The 19,615-nt window shown below is 39.0% G+C and overlaps 1 protein-coding gene across 1 annotated transcript; it reads right to left on the bottom strand.

Annotated features, from left to right (window-relative positions):
• Window positions 1-1,951: 1,951 nt before the first annotated feature.
• LOC131982910 (uncharacterized) lies at window positions 1,952-18,816 on the bottom strand. The gene is made up of 16 exons (XM_059347499.1): window positions 18,220-18,816; window positions 16,405-18,052; window positions 15,563-15,826; window positions 12,482-12,916; window positions 11,529-11,948; window positions 10,906-11,325; window positions 8,880-9,305; window positions 6,863-7,300; window positions 6,334-6,597; window positions 5,956-6,210; window positions 5,609-5,857; window positions 5,264-5,521; window positions 4,321-4,626; window positions 3,962-4,231; window positions 2,398-2,481; window positions 1,952-2,267 (listed from the first exon to the last, which is right to left on the bottom strand). The coding sequence occupies exons 1-16, from the start codon at window positions 18,569-18,571 to the stop codon at window positions 2,201-2,203; spliced, it is 6,156 nt and encodes a 2,051-aa protein (XP_059203482.1). The 5' UTR covers window positions 18,572-18,816; the 3' UTR covers window positions 1,952-2,200.
• Window positions 18,817-19,615: the final 799 nt, after the last annotated feature.

The following is a 19,615-nucleotide window of genomic DNA, read 5'->3' as shown; positions in this document are numbered from 1 at the left end:
TGAATCTGATTTCTGTTTGTTCTTCTCTTGAGGTTATCAACCTGCTGACAATCCAAAAAGTGGCTATAGTCAAATCAAATAAAAGGATTAAATTGAACGAGTTGACTCCTGCGTCCTCTGTGCCAAGCATGGTCTAGTTCAGGCAGATGAACCGCCCAATAACTCGACAGTAACAAATAATGTTCTCTAAGTAAATGTCCCCTACATTAGAAGTCCTTCTACATTAGTAATACACTGACAGAGACTGTAATATAGCACAATAATTTACAGCCTGAAATTATGACATTTTATAAGCAGAAATCATTTTCATCAGCATTCATTTTGATCTGGGATCAATTCAACATGATAATGCTCGAGCCAGTATTAGGACACCACATTTGAAAAAAAATATACAAAAATATTTTTAAATCGTTAAACATAACATGTTATGTATTTTATGGGGTTTTTAAAACGTTTTTAAAGATGTATAAAATATACAATAATGTCTGCAATTTTTTTTAAATGGATAAAAACATTCTTAACTTTACAGAAATGTATTCATAAAAGTGCGTTAAAAAGCCTTTAGAAAGAAATGTGCATTAATGTGCCGGCTAATGTTTTTATATAATTACATTTTTCTGGGCAGCTTGAAGGCCTTATGGACAGAATTATACAATTAATTTTATTGATTACATTGTGTGTTATTAATCTTAATCAGATAAATGAGGTGAAGAAATACTTGTGGAGTAGAAGTATAAAGCAGACACATTCAAGTAAAGTACAAGTGGCTAACATGTGTACTAAAGTAGTATTTAGTAAATGTACTAAGTTACTTTCCCCCTCTTGATATGCAGAGGCCTCCTGAAGGTAGAACTAATGTCTGATGAGACTCTGATATCATTCCCAGTTACAGGATACAGAGCAGCACACATTGTACTGTTTAAACCTGCAGGGCCAACATCAGTTCAGCTCCTACACATGTAATCACATACACATAATATTTACTGTTAACATTACTAGTCCAAACCACACACAGAGCTGTGAGTAGAAATGGTCAGACTGGTCATTGTTACTGGGAGGTTAACAGGGAAAGGATGGATCTATTTAGTGCTGACTTGCATAAAAATGATGGCTGCAGCCTGGAGAGTTCTGATGGCAGCAACAGTGAACCTGGACTTGTACACGGTGTCCTCTGATCCACCACCACGCCTTCAGCTGCACCTTCCCTGAGCCTCTCCTCTGTGTTTGTGCTCTGCTTTGGGTTACAGTGTGGTTCCTGTGTAGAGAAACACTGGAGAGAAAAGACAGCAGCCGTTTCACAAGAACATCTGTTCTCACATACAGAAAATGACTGATGAGTCACTGTGAATGTCTCCCTGATTCTGTATATATACTGAAATATGGACTGCTGTTTTTCCACTTTACTGACATATAACTTCATTGTTTTTTGTACTACACAACTGTTTCCCAAATTAAAAGTTAATCATTTATAATAGAAAAAAAAAACAATTATTGATAACTTTTCATGCTATTAAAGTGCTTTAAATATAAACCAGTAGGTTTCTGTTGTAAAACTGTAATTTAGACAAACATCTAAAAATAATGCATTAAGTAAATAACTTTGACTCCAGTTTGAGTCTTTTATGTCATTTGTTTATTGAATATATTTACAACTGTCCATTTCACAACATTTTAAAATAGCTGTTGCATTACAAGAAAATATGACATTGGTCCTATGACATTGCACCGAGTCTTAGAACGAGGTCTGTTTGTGACACAAAGTCACTCAGCTGGTAACTGGTTGACTCAGATTTTATTCTGTGAAACTAAAAGTCAAGAAAACGCTGATTACTGCAGTTTACAGTAAAAGAGGTATTTTAATGAGGAAATGAGAACGGACAGAGGAAATGAACATTTTTTCCATTTAAAATGTCAAATAAAAAATATACTCATATTTACACTTTTAAGATTATTCTCTTTAGATAGTTTTCTGTCATCTCAACTTATTGAACATGCTTTTTTTTGCCTTGTTCATTATAGCTAAACATTCATCCCAAAAAATTGTTATCACAATATTAAAAAAAACAGTTGTCACTGAGGTAACAGTGTTGGCTTCTATTTGTTTTGCCTAAATAAAAAAAAATCAAGGTACCACAGGTAATACTTTCTTCCAAAGATCATTAGACTTGAAACAGTTAATAGCATCCCACTGACGACTGGTTCACCAGATTTCAAACCGCTTGTCTTTCTGAAAGGAGCTTCTGTCCACAATGTTGTTTCTGAAGAGTCTAAAAACAAAGCAGAGAGAGCAGGCGTCACTCAGACAGACAGTGTTCATTGAACTGGTGGAAGAGAATGAATGACTATGAGTAGAAATGTCTTAATAAATGAATGGAGCACTAATTAATGTCTGCTCACCGCACAGTTTGAATGTCGGGGTTGATGGAGACCAGTTGGAGTAACATATCAGTCGAAGCATCAGTGATGTTGTTGTGACTCAGACTGCAACAAACACAAACAGTTATTAGTTCACGATATTATATCAGCCCAAAGGTGCTGTTGAAACACACAGGATAATCACTGTAACATTATGTTTTGCTTTTTTTCTTCAGTCAATCAAACACCTCTGGTCATCAGCAGGCGTGTGCACCGAAGCAGCAGATACCAGCTGGATATCTTCATTAATAACTGAAGCTTTCTGACACTGCACTATAACTAAACACAGAGATTTAAAGGTTACACAGCGAGATCATTTGCAGTCAAGTCATCCTGAAGATTCATCATGAACTCCACCAGAGATCTCACAACTATTTTACTTTAAACAAATCAGCAAAACTCCATTTTCTCTCGAAAGTTAGGAGAAAGGTCTCTTGTGTCAACAGCAGCGGTGGAAAAAGTATTTCAATCCTTTACTTCAGTAAAAGTACTAATACCACACTGTGAGGTTATTCCACGACAAGTAAAAGTCCTGCACTCAAAACTTACTGCAGTAAAAGTAAAAAAGTATCAGCATCAAAATGTACATAAAGTATCAAAAGTTCTCATTATGCAGAATGGACACACTCAGATTGTTTTATATATTCTAAATATATTATTAGATTATCTGTACTGATGCATTTATGTAAGCAGTGTTTTGGGTTCATTAGGGCTCATTTTAAAGGCTAAATATACAGTTATGAGGTTAATTTAAAAAATCACTTTGAAGTATAATTTTACATCAAATGGAAATCCTCAAGTAAAGTATGTGTACCTTAAAGTTGTACTTTAGTAAAGTACTTTAGTAAATGTACTTAGTTACATTTCAGCACTGGTCAACAGGATTAATTTGAGTTTTCTGTTCTCAGCTTCAGTCAGACTTTTTGTTTTCTGGAGGATTACAGAGATGCACAGTTGTGCACATTTTTATTTTTTATTGACATGCTATTTAACCTGCATTTTATTTAGTAATTTCTATAAATGAATCTGCCCCTCTGGTTTTCTTAGTACCTATACTTTGTGCAATCATTTTAAAGTTATTCTATTGACTAAATGAAAACTACTACACTTTAGATTAAGACAGTTCAATAGAAGTAAAGCATGTTTATTGTCCTGCAGCTTTCTGTAGAAATAGCCATGACTATATAGATATAATTGTCTTCTGAAGTAAGTTTGTCTGCATCATATAGACACTGACATGAACTCAAATCTCTCATGAAATATAATCCAGCTTCATCTGCATAGAAATCAACTCAATAATAATGTTAAGGGTGCAGCCCCCCCCCCCCCTATAATTGTGTTTGTTACTGTTTATGTTTTAAAGAGCATTTTCTCTCGTCTCAGCTCATCAAACTGTGAGCAGCTGACATTACCAGCTGCTTCTGATCCTCACACAGTCTACCTGCTGTAATCTTTCTTTTATAAATGGTTACCTCCACCTGGGCTCTAGCCCACACTGCCTTATAAACATTGTAGCCACATGAAGACATTTCCAGTGCACACTCACTCCAGGACTTGTACTTTGTGCAGCTGTGAGCAGAGTGAGAGCAGCTGCTGGTCTGTGAGCTGACAGTGACTGAGGTCCAGCTCTGTCAGCTCTGCACAGAAGTCCAGCATCAGGGCCAAGGCTTCACAGGTCCTCTGATCCAGGGAGCTGTGACTGAGGTCCAGCTCTGCTTTCAGAGCTCTACAGAGGGACTCTGCCCGTCTCACCGAGTCCCTCTCACTGTTCACAGGGACCAGAGACACCAGCTGGAGGAGGACAGCTTTACTGGCTCTAAACAGGAGAAACAGAGTGTTATGATGCATTAACATGAAAGAAACAAAGCTTCTTCTCTCCTTTCACTCAGTTTATGTTTTTCCCACCTGAGGCAGACTCTGTCTAGGACAGAAAACAGCAGGTCCAGTCCACTGTCCTCCACCTCACAGTCCTGCAGGATGAGCTGTGTGTCCCGGCTGCTGCTGTGTCTCAGGATGGTGGAGACGGCCCTGCAGTCATCAGCAGTCAGACTGAGAGTGTCACTCTGATCCTGGTCTAACAGCTCCACACAGGAGGAGCAGGACAGATCCAGTGTGTGCTGCAGAGACCTGAGCAGGACGACCGCTGCCTCCTGCTGGACGTCAGAGGAAGCACAACAGTGGACCAACCTCAGCAGCAGCTTCCTGTCAACACTGGCAGTCACATGTTTTCCAGACAAAAGAAACACATACCATGAATTAAAATGATTGTCTTTTATCATAATTCTGACTGATGTTGTGTCTCAGCATTTATAACATAGAGCCCTTCAGGTTAATAGATAAACTACTGGAGCATGCAGACATCACTTAGAAGCATTCTGATGGCTCAAGAAACAGAAGCAGTCACACCATCAGAAAGCAAACAAACCTTCACATTAAACAAAACTAATTCAGAGGAGAAACGGTGAAATGATGACCCAAACTAAAAGAAATTTCAGTCTCAGTTTAAAGACCCACTTCCTGTTTCAACTTTGTCCCACTCCTCACTGGAATATATAGTTTTCCTGTGCAGTGAGAGATTATTACAGACATTAAAAGGTTCACTTTCAGTCTGACCTCAACAACAAGTGGAAAAACAGTTGTCTGCTGGTGTTTCCACACCCATCAGACCTCTTTTCAGCCCCGTGCTCACAACTCTCAGTTGTTATCTTGGTGAGAACAATGTGATTATTACTGACAGAATTCATTTGTGATATTTATATCAATTTTTCAGCTACAGGTGAATTATATCTTGTGTGTTGGAGAGTACTGATGCAGGTACAGCTTTGGGAAATGAGCAGTAATGTCTGACCTCAGTTGAGAAACTTTGTCCAGCATCAAGATGATGGACTTTACTTCCCCTGCTGGTATGGACGTCCACATGAGGTTCAGTTTAACTTTGTCACTGTGTCTGAGGGTGAAGATCAGAGCAGCACAGTCCACAGAGTCCATCTCTCTGCAGGTCAGGCTGATCACATGATTCAGTGACCTCAGTAAACTGGGTATACTGGGACTGGCACCAGCATGATAGATCTCTCTGACGGCAGTCAACACAAAGCTGGGACTGAGCCTGGAAGCACAAAGTGTATTCACCAGTTTGTTTAGGGGAAACAAGCCACAATAACAAATATAGAATGTTAAAAAACAGATTGTTCACCTTTTCAACACAACCCTGTCCAGGAAGGGAAGCAGACGTGTGATGCTCTCCTGTAAGAAGCTGTTCTTCTTCAGGTTCACAGTGATGGTCTGAGCTGACGACTGCTGCAGCAGAAAGTGAAGAAGCTCCCAGTTCAGACAGCAGGAGCTCAGGTCTCCACCAACCTTGATCAAGAAGGACCGAGTCAAGTCCCCGTCCTGGTTTTCATGGAGGAGGAAGAGGAACTGCTGGACAGTGTCCTCACTCAGTCTGAGGATCAAAATATGTCAATATATGTTAGGAAATGATTCATACATTTTGCATTTTTGCTAATTGGTGTGTTTCTGAGGCTCAGGAAAGACGTGAACCTGATTGTTAGAGAGCCATCATGAAGCAGCAGTGGAATGAGACTCAGAGCAGGAACACAGAACTCAGTCAGGTTTAACCGTCTGATTTTCCAGTATCTCAGCAGGGACGCCAAACCACTGTCAACCTTCAACGACACTTTCTCAGATGGACGGGCTGTCTGAGGGGAGAGAGAAAGCTCTTCAATAGTCACTGAACAGGCCACTCTCCCTTTTTTTACCCATCCACACAGTAGCAAGGCGCTGTCATGGGAAAGCCTGAAGATCAAAGAGAGAGTAAAAGGCAGTCAGAACATAAATTAAGTTCACCTCTGGTGAGACGTTTAATCTAAAAAATACAGTGTTATAAGAACACAAAACAGTTAAGATATAAACATTTACGTCAGACTGTGCAGTTGTACTGTAGAACTAAAGAGGAGGGAGGCTTCTTCGACAGACATCTCTCCTGGTTTGAGGATGAGATCCACATCAGAGCCACAGAGTCCGAGAACTGTCCCCACCGACCGGCAGCATCTGGTGCTTAACCCTCCTGTTAACAGCAGGGTGAACCCCAGCAGCTGCAGCAGAGAGACCAACTGCTCAGCCTCTTCTCTGGATCTGACAGAGATGCATGAGCAGACACTCTGGAAGAACTCTGGATCACAGCTGAAACACAATATGGAGGAAATGTAAAACAGCAAAGCTACAACACATTCTGCATTGAAAACCATCTCATGTCAAATATATTTTTATTAAGGATGAAAGTTAGAGAACGAATGCAGCAGGATGAAACACTGTTTTATTAGCAGTGATGATAAACTGTATGGATGTATTTCATGTCTTTATTTGTAAATGACAGCAAATTTATTTCAAAAGAGTGGAGATTATGAGATGATACTTTTAACAAATATAGGGAATTAATCTGATTTACCTGAGCTGTGAGATATAAGGCAGACACTGTAGGAAACTCCTCACTTCACTCTCTTCATCTGAGAAGTCTATCAGCTCCACTTGTTTCTTCTCTGTTTGGAGTTTCAGCACTTCCAGGAGGATGGAGGTCTTTCTCTCTGAGAGGTTTATGATCCAGACTGCAGGAGCTGACTGGAAAACTGACTGTAATGATGGAAGGACACTCAGGCCTGTTTTAGTCTCATAGTCCTTCAGGTGGGAGAACAGATCCAGCAGGAAATCACTCTGATAATATTCATCATCATCATCATCCAGGTGATGAAAAGGGAATGCTTCATATCTGCACAGTGATGATAACAGCTCCAGTATCTTCTCTCCTGTCTGCTGTTCTCTCTCTGCTGCTGCACAGAACAGATTCCCAAAGAACTTTGCTTCACCTGAGCTGAAGGAGGGAGATGAACTGGAAGGAGAATTGAACATTTTGTTATTTTATGACGTCAACAGCTAAAAAAGAGCCATAGATCACTGATATGGATCCATCTGCCAACAGTCTACAAATACCCACTAATGAGCCAAATACAGTGAAATAAATCAAACCTAATCTCAAGCAGCAATGCCTTTAACAGGGCTTTAAGTGGATTCTGGAAGACTTTTACTGAATGAAATGATTCACAAAATGTTGGAGGAACCATCAAAGTCAGGTACAAAGTTGTATTGTCACCTCTGTATTAAAGATTGTATGTTAGACTGCAGTACCACTCCTGAGCCAACAGGAGGTTGATACAAGAAGGTTCCTACTGAACAGAGCTTGCTCTGGTTAGGTTTAGCCATGAGGACTGAGATTGGTTAAGGTTAAGGTAAAAATATCAATATCATGTTTAAAGACTCTATAAACTAGTGACAGTACTAGTGTAACATTATCATGAGTTCTAGAGGTGAACCTATCACATCCTAACGACATGAAGTTTCTTTTTAATATTGTAAATACACCACATTAAGTCAAATCCTCTCATTCACTCCTCTTAATTATTCATAATTCAAACATCTTGCTCACTTACAGACAATGTCCTGGCTGAAAATCATTCTTTCCACTTAATTTATGAATCAATGAGCTCCAAAGCCTAAAGTCATGGACCAATATTTAGTCCCTGCATAATTCTGTAAAAGTGTAAAAACCTTAATAAAGTAGCAGTGAAGCATCATTATGATCTGCAGAGGTAAACTAATACTTCAACATTATTTCAATGGAACAAAAAAGACACTTGTGAATAATCCTCTCATTCACTCCTTTGTGTAATTCACTGGTCAAACATCCTGCTCAGTCACCGCTCCTCATAATATCTTATATAGCAAAGAAATGCATCTTGCTGAACTGGAACCAGCAAAGACCCCCAACATTCAATCTGTTCAAACTAATTCTGAATGAAACATTAAAGCTGTTACAGAGCTCTTATATTAAAAAAAAAAAGTGGGATAACGAGCTAAAAACACGGCACCATTGGAAATGTGATCATCTGCCCGGCCAGATGTGCTTTGATTTTCTGCAGAAGAAATATATAAACTGTGACCATAGCAGAATCTGTTTGTTTTCTGTCTTCATTAAATTATTAAATGCTGTTCAATTTGTATTTTATAAACCATTAATCCAACACGACAACACAGATGTACTTAGAGGGGAACCATTGTGTGCAGCTATCTTCAAATGCAGGAAACTTCATGTTAGTGTAAAGCAGTAAGAAAGAACATCACTAGTCCTGAAAAGGAGAACTAAACTCCTCATCATTAACACAATGCTGATGGTCTCTGTTGTTACATTGCTGGAGCTTGTTGGATCACATCATTATACTGTAGCTGAGTCTGCTTTGACTTTTTACTGAGTCCATAGATGACTGATGAAATATGTATTTAGGAATGGAGAGTAATTAAGCAATAATATATTGGGTACATGGAAAAAAACATTATGACATCTCTACACACTGGCCACTTGCTCAGTCATTCTCTCCTTTTCTCTAAACACAACAAAAGTACAATCCATTTACCTGAGCTGTGAGATATAAGGCAGACACTGTAGGAAACTCCTCACTTCACTCTCTTCATCTGAGAAGCCTCTCAGCTCCACTTGTTTCTTCTGTGGTTGGAGTTTCAGCACTTCCAGGAGGATGGAGGTCTTTCTCTCTGAGAGGTTTATGGTCCAGACTGCAGGAGCTGACTGGAAAACTGACTGTAATGATGGAAGGACGCTCAGGCCTGTTTTAGTCTCATAGTCCTTCAGGTGGGAGAACAGATCCAGCAGGAAACCACTCTGATATTGCTGATCATCATCATAATAACCCAGGCGATGAAAAGGGAATGTTTCATATCTGCACAGTGATGATAACAGCTCCAGTATCTTCTCTCCTGTCTGCTGTTCTCTCTCTGCTGCTGCACACAACATATTCCCAAAGAACTTTGTTTCACCTGAGCGTCTGAAGGACCAAGATAAACTGGAAGGAGAATTAAACATTTTGTTGTTTTATGATGTCAACAGCTAAAAAAGAGCCATAGATCACTGATATGAATCCATCTGCTTACGGTCTACAAATATCCACTAATGAACCAAATACAGTGAAATAAATCAAACCTAATCTCAAGCAGCAATGCCTTTAACAGGGCTTTAAGTGGATTCTGGAAGACTTTTACTGAATGAAATGATTCACAAAATGTTGGAGGAACCATCAAAGTCAGGTACAAAGTTGTATTGTCACCTCTGTATTAAAGATTGTATGTTAGACTGCAGTACCACTCCTGAGCCAACAGGAGGTTGATACAAGAAGGTTCCTACTGAACAGAGCTTGCTCTGGTTAGGTTTAGCCATGAGGACTGAGATTGGTTAAGGTTAAGGTAAAAATATCAATATCATGTTTTAAGACTCTATAAACTTGTGACAGTACTAGTGTAACATTATCATGAGTTCTAGAGGTGAACCTATCACATCCTAATGACATGAAGTTTCTTTTTATCATTGTAAATACACCACATTAAGTCAAATCCTCTCATTCACTCCTCTTAATTATTAATAATTCAAACATCTTGCTCACTTACAGTCAATGTGTTGGCTGAAAATCATTTATTCCACTTAATTTATGAATAAATGAGCTCAGATGCCTAAAATCATAGACCAAAATTTAGTCCCTGCATAATTCTGTAAAAGTGTAAAAACCTTAATAAAGTAGCAGTGAAGCATCATTATGATCTGCAGAGGTAAACTAATACTTCAACATTATTTCAATGGAACAAAAAAGACACTTGTGAATAATCCTCTCATTCACTCCTTTGTGTAATTCATTGGTCAAACATCCTGCTCAGTCACCGCTCCTCATAATATCTTATATAGCAAAGAAATGCATCTTGCTGAACTGGAACCAGCAAAGACCCCCAACATTCAATCTGTTCAAACTAATTCTGAATTAAACATTACAGCTGTTACAGAGCTCTTATATTTAAAAAAAAAAAGTGGGATAACGAGCTAAAAACACAGGACCATTGGAAATGTGATCATCTGCCCGGCCAGATGTGCTTTGATTTTCTGCAGAAGAAATATATAAACTGTGACCATAGCAGAATCTGTTTGTTTTCTGTCTTCATTAAATTAATAATTGTTGTTCAATTTGTATTTTATAAACCGTTAATCCAACACAACAACACAGATGTACTTAGAGGGGAACCATTGTGTGCAGCTATCTTCAAATGCAGGAAACTTCATGTTACTGTAAAGCAGTAAGAAAGAACATCACTAGTCCTGAAAAGGAGAACTAAACTCCTCATCATTAACACAATGCTGATGTTCTCTGTTGTTACATTGCTGGAGCTTGTTGGATCACATCATTATACTGTAGCTGAGTCTGCTTTGACTTTTTACTGAGTCCATAGATGACTGATGAAATGTATGTATTTAGGAATGGAGAGTAATTAAGCAATAATATATTGGGTGCATGGAAAAAAAAATCATGACATCTCTACACACTGGCCACTTGCTCAGTCACTCTCTCCTTTTCTCTAAACACAACAAAAGTACAATCCATTTACCTGAGCTGTGAGATATAAGGCAGACACTGTAGGAAACTCCTCACTTCACTCTCTTCATCTGAGAAGCCTCTCAGCTCCACTTGTTTCTTCTCTGGTTGGAGTTTCAGCACTTCCAGGAGGATGGAGGTCTTTCTCTCTGAGAGGTTTATGGTCCAGACTGCAGGAGCTGACTGGAAAACTGACTGTAATGATGGAAGGACACTCAGGCCTGTTTTAGTCTCATAGTCCTTCAGGTGGGAGAACAGATCCAGCAGGAAATCACACCTGACATCTTTTAGAGGTTCTCTTTTGTATCTGCACAGTGATGATAACAGCTCCAGTATCTTCTCTCCTGTCTGCTGTTCTCTCTCTGCTGCTGCACAAAACAGATTCCCAAAGAACTTGATTTCTTCTGAAGGTTCTGATGACTGAGGCACAAAACTGAAATCATAAAGATTGAAAAAATCATGTGATTTCATCTTAAAAGAATATCAACTGGAATATTAACTTCTCTGACGGTGAACTGACTGTAACTTGAACTGTAATAATAAATATGTTAGAATAATTAATTCTGCATGGACATGTGAGATAGAGGAAACAGTATTTAGCCAAAAGAGAAATAACAATATCCAATAACCTTTTACCTGAGCTGTGAGATATAAGGCAGACACTGTAGGAAACTCCTCACTTCACTCTCTTCATCTGAGAAGCCTCTCAGCTTCACTTGTTTCTTCTCTGGTTGGAGTTTCAGCACTTCCAGGAGGATGGAGGTCTTTCTCTCTGAGAGGTTTATGGTCCAGACTGCAGGAGCTGACTGGAAAACTGACTGTAATGATGGAAGGACACTCAGGCCTGTTTTAGTCTCATAGTCCTTCAGGTGGGAGAACAGATCCAGCAGGAAATCACACCTGACATCTTTTAGAGGTTTTCTTTTATATCTGCACAGTGATGATAACAGCTGCAGTATCTTCTCTCCTGTCTGCTGTTCTCTCTCTGCTGCTGCACAAAACAGATTCCCAAAGAACTTGATTTCTTCTGAAGGTTCTGATGACTGAGGCACAAAACTGAAATCATAAAGATTGATAAGGTCATGTGATGTCAATTTCTAAATATTAACTAGAATTTAAAGTTTTCTGACTGAACTGACTGTAACTTGAACTGTAGTAAAAGAAAAAAAGTGAGAATAATTGAAACTGCATATGCAGACTCGAGATAGATGAAACAGCTTCTAGTGAAAACACAAGTAATAAAAATAATTTAATCTTCATGATCCAGTCTGCAGGAGCTGACTGTAAAACTGACTGTAATGATGGAAGGACACTCAGTGTTTTAGTCTCATAGTCCTTCAGGTGGGAGAACAGATCCAGCAGGAAATAACACTGATATGTCGACTTAAGATCATCATCCTTGTTGCTGTCATTTAAAGGGAATGTTTTATATCTTAATGATGATGCTGACTGAACAACTGAACATTTCCCCATAACCTTAAAACTAACAGTGAGCTGCTGTCCATGTACAAACACAACTCTACACACTGGCCACTTGCTCAGTCATTCTCTCCTTTTCTCTAAACACAACAAAAGTACAATCCATTTACCTGAGCTGTGAGATATAAGGCAGACACTGTAGGAAACTCCTCACTTCACTCTCTTCATCTGAGAAGCCTCTCAGCTCCACTTGTTTCTTCTGTGGTTGGAGTTTCAGCACTTCCAGGAGGATGGAGGTCTTTCTCTCTGAGAGGTTTATGGTCCAGACTGCAGGAGCTGACTGGAACAGTGGCCTTAGTTTTGGAATGACACCTGGAAAATCTTCCTTCTTGACATGTTGATAAAAATCAAGAAGGATGTTATGCAGCTCAGTGTTAACAGAAAACAATGAGAGGAGGTTAATCACTACATCATGAAAGTTTTCTTCTTTGTAAAGTGCTGCTTTCAGGCATAAATCCAGCAGCAGCTGCCTTTCTTCCCTCTGCAGTGTCCCAAGGCATTGCTGCTGGTCCTGTAGTCCTGAACCTCTGCAGGGCATCCTGAAGCTGTTTGACAACAAACAAATGACTCAAAGTGCATGTTCTGTAGAACAATTACAGAATCAAATAATATGTAGAGGTGCTATTAGGTGCAACTGTTATATTTATTTTTCCACACCTTTAGCAGACTTTCTGACAGTGTGCAATAGAGAAAGGGGTAAAGCATCTTGGTTGAAATGCAAATTCAGATTTATCTAACACAATGAGCTTATTACTCATTATGGCAAGTCTAATTATCAACGTCATTAGTAGTTTACCATTTCTGAATCAATGTACTGTACCTGATCACTGAATAGCCATGCTGTTTTAATTGAGAACTGATATGAGATCTGAAATCTAAAGTCTGACATGATAACAAGAAGGCATGAAAATAAATGTAACTCTAAGATTGGTACTTTATTTTATTCATGCAGCTTTTTTTTAAACAATCTCAGCCGTCTGGTTTCTGGTGTCCGTTGGAAGGTGTGACATCACTTGCAGTACTTTCACGAAACAATACTTCATGTGAATGTGCTAGAGGTTAAAGAGTGGGTTGTGAGGGGTGAAACCCTGAATAACTCCCAATCGAACACATACTTAGGCGTCTCGTTTAACCATAAAGGTAAGTGTCAAGTCAAGTCAAGTCAATTTTATTTATATAGCCCAAAATCACAAATCACAGATTTGCCTCAAAGGGCTTTACAGACTGTACATGGTACGACACCCTCTGTCCTTAGACCCTCACAGCGGCCAGGGGAAAACTCCTCAAAAAACCCTTTTAACAGGGGAAAAAGCAGAAGAAACCTCAGGGAGAGACAGAGGAGGGATCCATCTCACAGGACAGACAGACATGCAATAGATGTCGTTGTACAGGGCAGATCGACAGAGTAGAATAGAGTAGATAGAGGTTGAAGGGGGAGAGGGAGAGAGGATAGAGAGACGGTTGAGAGGGAGAGAGACAGGGAGGAGCAGGAGTTCTGGGAGGGCCACAGCAGTGTGTCTTTAGATATACGCACAAGGCACGACAGCGGGTCTCTGTTGATTATTTAAATCTCCAGTCATATTTGCGATTGGACAGTTCTGTGTTGTCTACACATCCAGAAGATAACACACAAACAGTCCAATTTCACACAGTGAGTGTATGTGAAGGCATCAACTGTGGACATCATGAGAGTCAGACTTATTCCTTATTATATTCTCATGTATTTTCAAAAATGACACGTAGGGGAGCTGAGAGTCCCGTCACCGAATCCCAAAATAATAATAAAGTTTTAGTCAACCTTATATTTGTTCATAAAATTGCACTTAATTTAACGTCTCTGAGGACAACTAATAATTTTACTCTGTGTGTGGTATTAGTGATGGTGTCTGTGAATTGGACTATTTTTTATATGAGGCTCATTTGCATAGAAAGGAGACGATTTTGCACCAAATGTATACCCATTACGACGCAGTTTGCAAAACTTTTTTTTTTCACTGTGCAAAGTAGGAATGCACCAGTACAAAATGTTTCAGTCCCGATACTGATTCTGATACCTGGGCTCTTGGTGTCAGCTGATACCGAGTACTGATCTGATACCAGTGTTTCATTAATAAGCTTTATGCCTCACTGTGTGGAAATGACTAAGACCATTCTTTTTTGTGTAAAGCAACATCAGATTTGACTTTAACATTACTTCCCTTACTTATTAAAACAAAATGTAAAACAAGGACATAGAAATTTACTGATTTGTTATTTATTAAAAATAATAAATCCAGCAACATGGTGGAGAAAAGTCCTCAAATTTAACAGGAATTTAATTTTACTGTTTACCTTTTAACTGCCGCAACAAAATGTGTTCAAAAGTTGGAATTCAAATTACAAAACATCAAACTAAATCAACTGAATAAAATTAAAACAAATGCAACTGTAAACACTCAAATAGGGATTTAAACTACTATAAATAATGGCAGCTTACAATTAGAAATGCACAAGTGACAGAGATAATTACGACAGCCTCTTGGAATTAGTGTTTAACCCTTTTACATTCAAAAGAGATGAGCTAATCTGATTATTTTTGACTTTTTAATGAAAACCAAACAAAGAGGTCAGCTTTAAATTGACTCTCTGACTCCAACGGCTGCGGTCACTATGACAACACACAGACGCTGTGATTTTGCATAAAGTCTCCAGTTGACTATGTCACTCATTAATCCGTAACACCGGCTAAACCCGTATAATTCTTCAATATGATTCTTCTGGAGGTGTTTGATTAAGTTTGTTTTGTTATATTTTATGGAACAAGAGCTTTACAAGCATTACAAGTAGTCGTAGGACTTGTTGCTGTTGCAAGAGTGAAATGCCTCAAAATTGCCGACATGTTGCTGTTAGCTTCCTTTGCTAATGCTGTCGACGGGCTTGCTACTGAAGCGGCACACAGCCGATGTAATACGCACGCGCGTGACAATCAGCTGATTTTTAATATTGGAATGTGCATAGGCTCAAATTCCCCACTAAGTTTAATTATGTTTTCTTTTTCATTTTATTAATTATTTGTAACATAAAGTATTAAAGGCAGTGATAGCAGCATTAAGTTCCTTTCTGTCTCTGTCTGTAATTTCAACAACGGTTTTATAAAAGGATAAAACTGAAAGTATGTGGACTAAGCATCACACAAAACAACAGCTACATACCTGAGTGAGCGGATGTGTGGCAAAGCCTCAAAGAAGAACCTGCACAGACTCTGGCAGACTGGAGTTTTCCTTTCCCAGTGGAGGCAGACATTAACCTTTGTCGTTCTCTTCTGCATGAATGTTGCTGCTCTTTCAAACAGATGTCTTTTACCCTCAACTGGAAGGTGCAACTCATTTTCATCAAGGCCAGGTAAGCTGAGGTGTCTCATCTGGCCTTCATTGAGAAGGAAGATCTCCCACAGCTGCCGTGGCAGAGGGCCACTCCTGTGATTTAAAAAGTATTGTCATATCCTTATTATAGTAAGTAAAGTACCAGAAAAGTGTGATTTAAAAAGGCGTTTTTGGCCACATATGCACCTGAAATGTAATCTATGCAAAAACCTTCCGGTTCAATTTCTTCAGTAATTATTAGTATGTCTGCCATGTGTTTCCCATTAATAGCCTAGACTGTGGCAGGCTTCCACAGTCTAACTTGCCCTGCTAACATTACATTTTTATAAGGTGCTGAAATTTTAATACGTCTTCCATATCAGCTCGTCCTAAATTTTTGCTGGTGCGCCAAACTTTTTGAAGGTAGAGTAAATAAGCTGATTTCGAGCCTTGAAGAAGCCACAGCAAAAGCACCATTCTTTATTTTCTCCCAATATTTTTCATATATTTCTACACCCACTTATCCTTTTCAGGGTCACATGGGTCATTCTACTTTGTCATCCTTATTATGTCTTGGATTAAACTTTAATAAATAAATAGCTGCACATAAAAAGGACCAATCTATCTTACATGGTTGAATATTTTGTTACCTCAGTAGTAATTTGACACTTTAAAAACATGCTCACCCGTACCATTGGGCATTTTTAAGGCATCCAAATAGTCGTCTCATTCCTTGTTCTGATACCATTACGTCCTCAAGGTTCAGATGTATTTTCCTCTCCTTTAACCGAGTGACCACATAAGCCACAGCACAGCAAGGGTAAGGGTCGAGACTCTCTCCACTGAGATCCAGATGGTAGTCCAGTTTGTGCAGAAGGTCGAGGCATGCTTCAGGACACTGGGACTCATACAAGCACTGGCATAGGAACAGAATGTCCACATCAAGCTCACTGTCCTCAGGATCAGCGTCATCTTTCTTACACAGATGAGGGGAAAGTGTGCTTATCATCTCCTCAAAGAACCAGTTGGAAGTATTCTTGAGCTTTTCGGCTGGAATCAGACACTTCATCAAACTCGGGCTCTTCTCATTCAACAGTCGACACATGAAAGGGATCAGATGTTTCATGTGTTTCTTCTCCTCAGTGAGGCACTGCTGAAAAACATCCTTGATCTTATCTGGATTCTTCACGAGCCACACTGCTGCAAAAAACTCCTGCATAGTGTAGTGGAGGAACGCGGATGTGGTTATCGTCTCAGTCGGGCCAACTTCGACAAAAAGTGGTTTCAGGAAGGAAAGGACACAGCTGTCTTCACAGGGACATTCTGTCAGGTTCACACTTTTACCTTCAGTTGCATGAAAAGCAACCTCAGCCAAAGACAGTAATGCCTTCCCCTTTGTTTTGATGAAGGAATTGAGATGTTTCTTTTTTGTGTTGTTGCTGTTTATTTGGAGGCAATGACGAACAATGCTGATGTAGATCTCAGTCATGGTACATGGCTGTGGAGAGTCTTCTGGTGTCTCGTATGAAAAGCAGGCAGCCACCATCAGTGCATACATTGGGACGTGACAAAGAGTTAACAACTCCACGTTCCTCAAAACCTTCTCCTGTTCTTCTCCGAGCATTGCAGAGAGGTATGTTTTTATGGTCTGCTCACTGAAGCCTTTTACTTCCACTCTGAGAAAGTCCTCAGAAGAGAACTCGTCTTCATCATCTGGTCTACATGTCACAATGATCTTGGCATCAGGTAGCAGGTCCTTCTCAACAAGTCTCTTCACCACTGATGAAGACAGATCTGTGATTCCATCAAAAATGAGTGTAACATTGTCAGAGTTACTCTTTATGTCCTGTAAGACTTCTTCTTTGCTTTCATCCGGTTCACTGAACACACTGAAGAGAAGATCCTCCAAGCTCGAGTCATCTCTGATGTGGGCTGTTTCTCTCATGTCGAAGTAAAACATGTAATCAAGCTCCTTGTTCTGTCTTTCTGCCCAGAGTTTTAACATTTCATGAGCAAGTGCTGTTTTACCGATTCCAGGCTTACCAACCAAGAGTATGTTTCCATTTCTTTTCAGCAGGTCACTGGGGGAAGTTTCTGCTTTGACCTCTGGGATGTATTTCTTTAGCTTTTTGCGGCGACTCAGCTTGCTTTTCTTGCACTTCAATTTCTTGGTTTTAGATGGAGAAACACTTCCTTGTGTGTCTAATACAAGTGTCATGTAGGGCAGATCAGGCTTGTTGTTTTCTTTAAACAGATTTCTGTTTGCCATCCAAAAGTTATTTGATATTTTTCTTGCTTTTAACTTTAGCTTTGCCTGATATCTGTGGCATGGTGTTGAGCCTAGAATAAAATAAAATAAAATAAATAAATTGCGTGAATTAACTGCCGTGATCTTACACCAAACCAAGTAATAAATATATGGACAAAGACACACTAAAGTACATTCTATAAAATCTGCACATCATAGATAAATAACACACAACAATCAGATTTGTGCTTTGAAATACCTTGTAAGTGGTTTATATCCATCTGTGTGTCTTCACTGAAAGGAAAGCTGATGATCCAGTGGTGCAGGTCAACATCTAAGGTCCTCTTTCTGGTCAAGTAAATGACCCTGAGGAACTCGTAGCAGGCAGCTTCCCCCTGTTTGATGACTCTGTCCACTATGTCTCTGATTTTATCGTCATCATTTGTCTTTGCCTGTATTTCTCTGACCGCTGCATCAATTAAAACTCTTTGCTGCTTTGAGTTCTCCTGGTTCAAGTTGTCCAGAATCACTGAGAGATTCTTTAATTTTCCCACAAGGTACTTTCTGGCATTCCTGACGTGACCTAAGGCCGACTGTCCTGTAGAAGCCATGTTTGGTGACTTCTCTACTTTCTGGATGCAGACACAACTTCAATGATCTGGAGAATAAAATAAGGTCACATAAAGTGTTTATTACAACAATAAGTCTACCTGTGATGTATGTGTAACATGTCTAAGATATTTCACAGTAACAGAAATGTTTTTCTGATGGCTTTCAGTTTGATGGGCTTTAGTTACATGCAGGTAAAATGTCTGTGTGGAGAGCAAACCTATCTCCCATCATCTGACGATGATTTAGCTTTAATGTATCTGCAATCACATGTAGACGCTGTCCCACAACTCAAAAATTTTAGCATCTCAAGTCACCAATCAGACTGTAGACAATGACCGCGGCACAACAGAGGAAGTCTTTACCCACATTTAAATGATCTGTACATCCATTAGCTACACAGAAATATTGTCCCATGCTCCCAGAAGCTGATCTATTGTAACTATCTATTTATTGAATAATAATCCATTCTAATAAGCTGCCTTTCTCTCTCTCTAACTCTTGAAAAGTAAGATAATCTAATGGACAAAATATATTCAGATCAGATGAGAACAGCAGGGGAGGAAAGTTGTGCAGTGGCCCTTAAGGTCAACTGAAAAAATATTTTACAAAATGTCAAAAAAGTTCTTGACACAAAAAACATTTCACAATATCCAAATACATTTAACAAAATGAGAAAATAATAAATGAAACGCCAAAACATTTTGCAAAATGCAAAAATAACTCACAAAATGCAAAAATATTTAATGAACTGAGGAGACGGGGTGGCTATTCTTCTGTCTTTTGCCTGATTCAAAGTAAAGCATTGGTAAACTTGATATAGATTACTTTTAACTTTTCTCCTTCTATCTCCCATTTGTACTTTTATTAAGACCTCTTCAATTTGGGACTCTATTCCACTCTTTATGCTTTATCAGGAAGCTTCTTAACTGTAAAAATCTGTGTTTAGCAATGCAAATTCTGCTATATTTTTGCATTTTATAAAATCTTTTTGCTTTTGATTGAATATTTTGTTAAATGTTTGAGTTTAACAAAAACTGATCAAC

This window comes from Centropristis striata, chromosome 13, assembly GCF_030273125.1.
Source record: "Centropristis striata isolate RG_2023a ecotype Rhode Island chromosome 13, C.striata_1.0, whole genome shotgun sequence".
Taxonomy (NCBI): Eukaryota; Metazoa; Chordata; class Actinopteri; order Perciformes; family Serranidae; genus Centropristis; species Centropristis striata.
Note: the sequence above shows the minus strand (reverse complement) of the source record. Positions and strands in the feature narration are given on the sequence as shown.

What these genes read in the sequence shown, in the direction of transcription:
- LOC131982910 (XM_059347499.1), bottom strand. Translation starts at nt 18,571, where the DNA reads ATGGCTTCTACAGGACAGTCGGCCTTAGGTCACGTCAGGAATGCCAGA. An exon ending in CCTTATATCTCACAGCTCAG is followed by an intron (nt 9,306 to 10,905) that starts GTAAATGGATTG and finishes TTGGTCCTTCAG; the next exon opens with ACGCTCAGGTGAAACAAAGT. An exon ending in CCTTATATCTCACAGCTCAG is followed by an intron (nt 7,301 to 8,879) that starts GTAAATGGATTG and finishes TTCTCCTTCCAG; the next exon opens with TTCATCTCCCTCCTTCAGCT.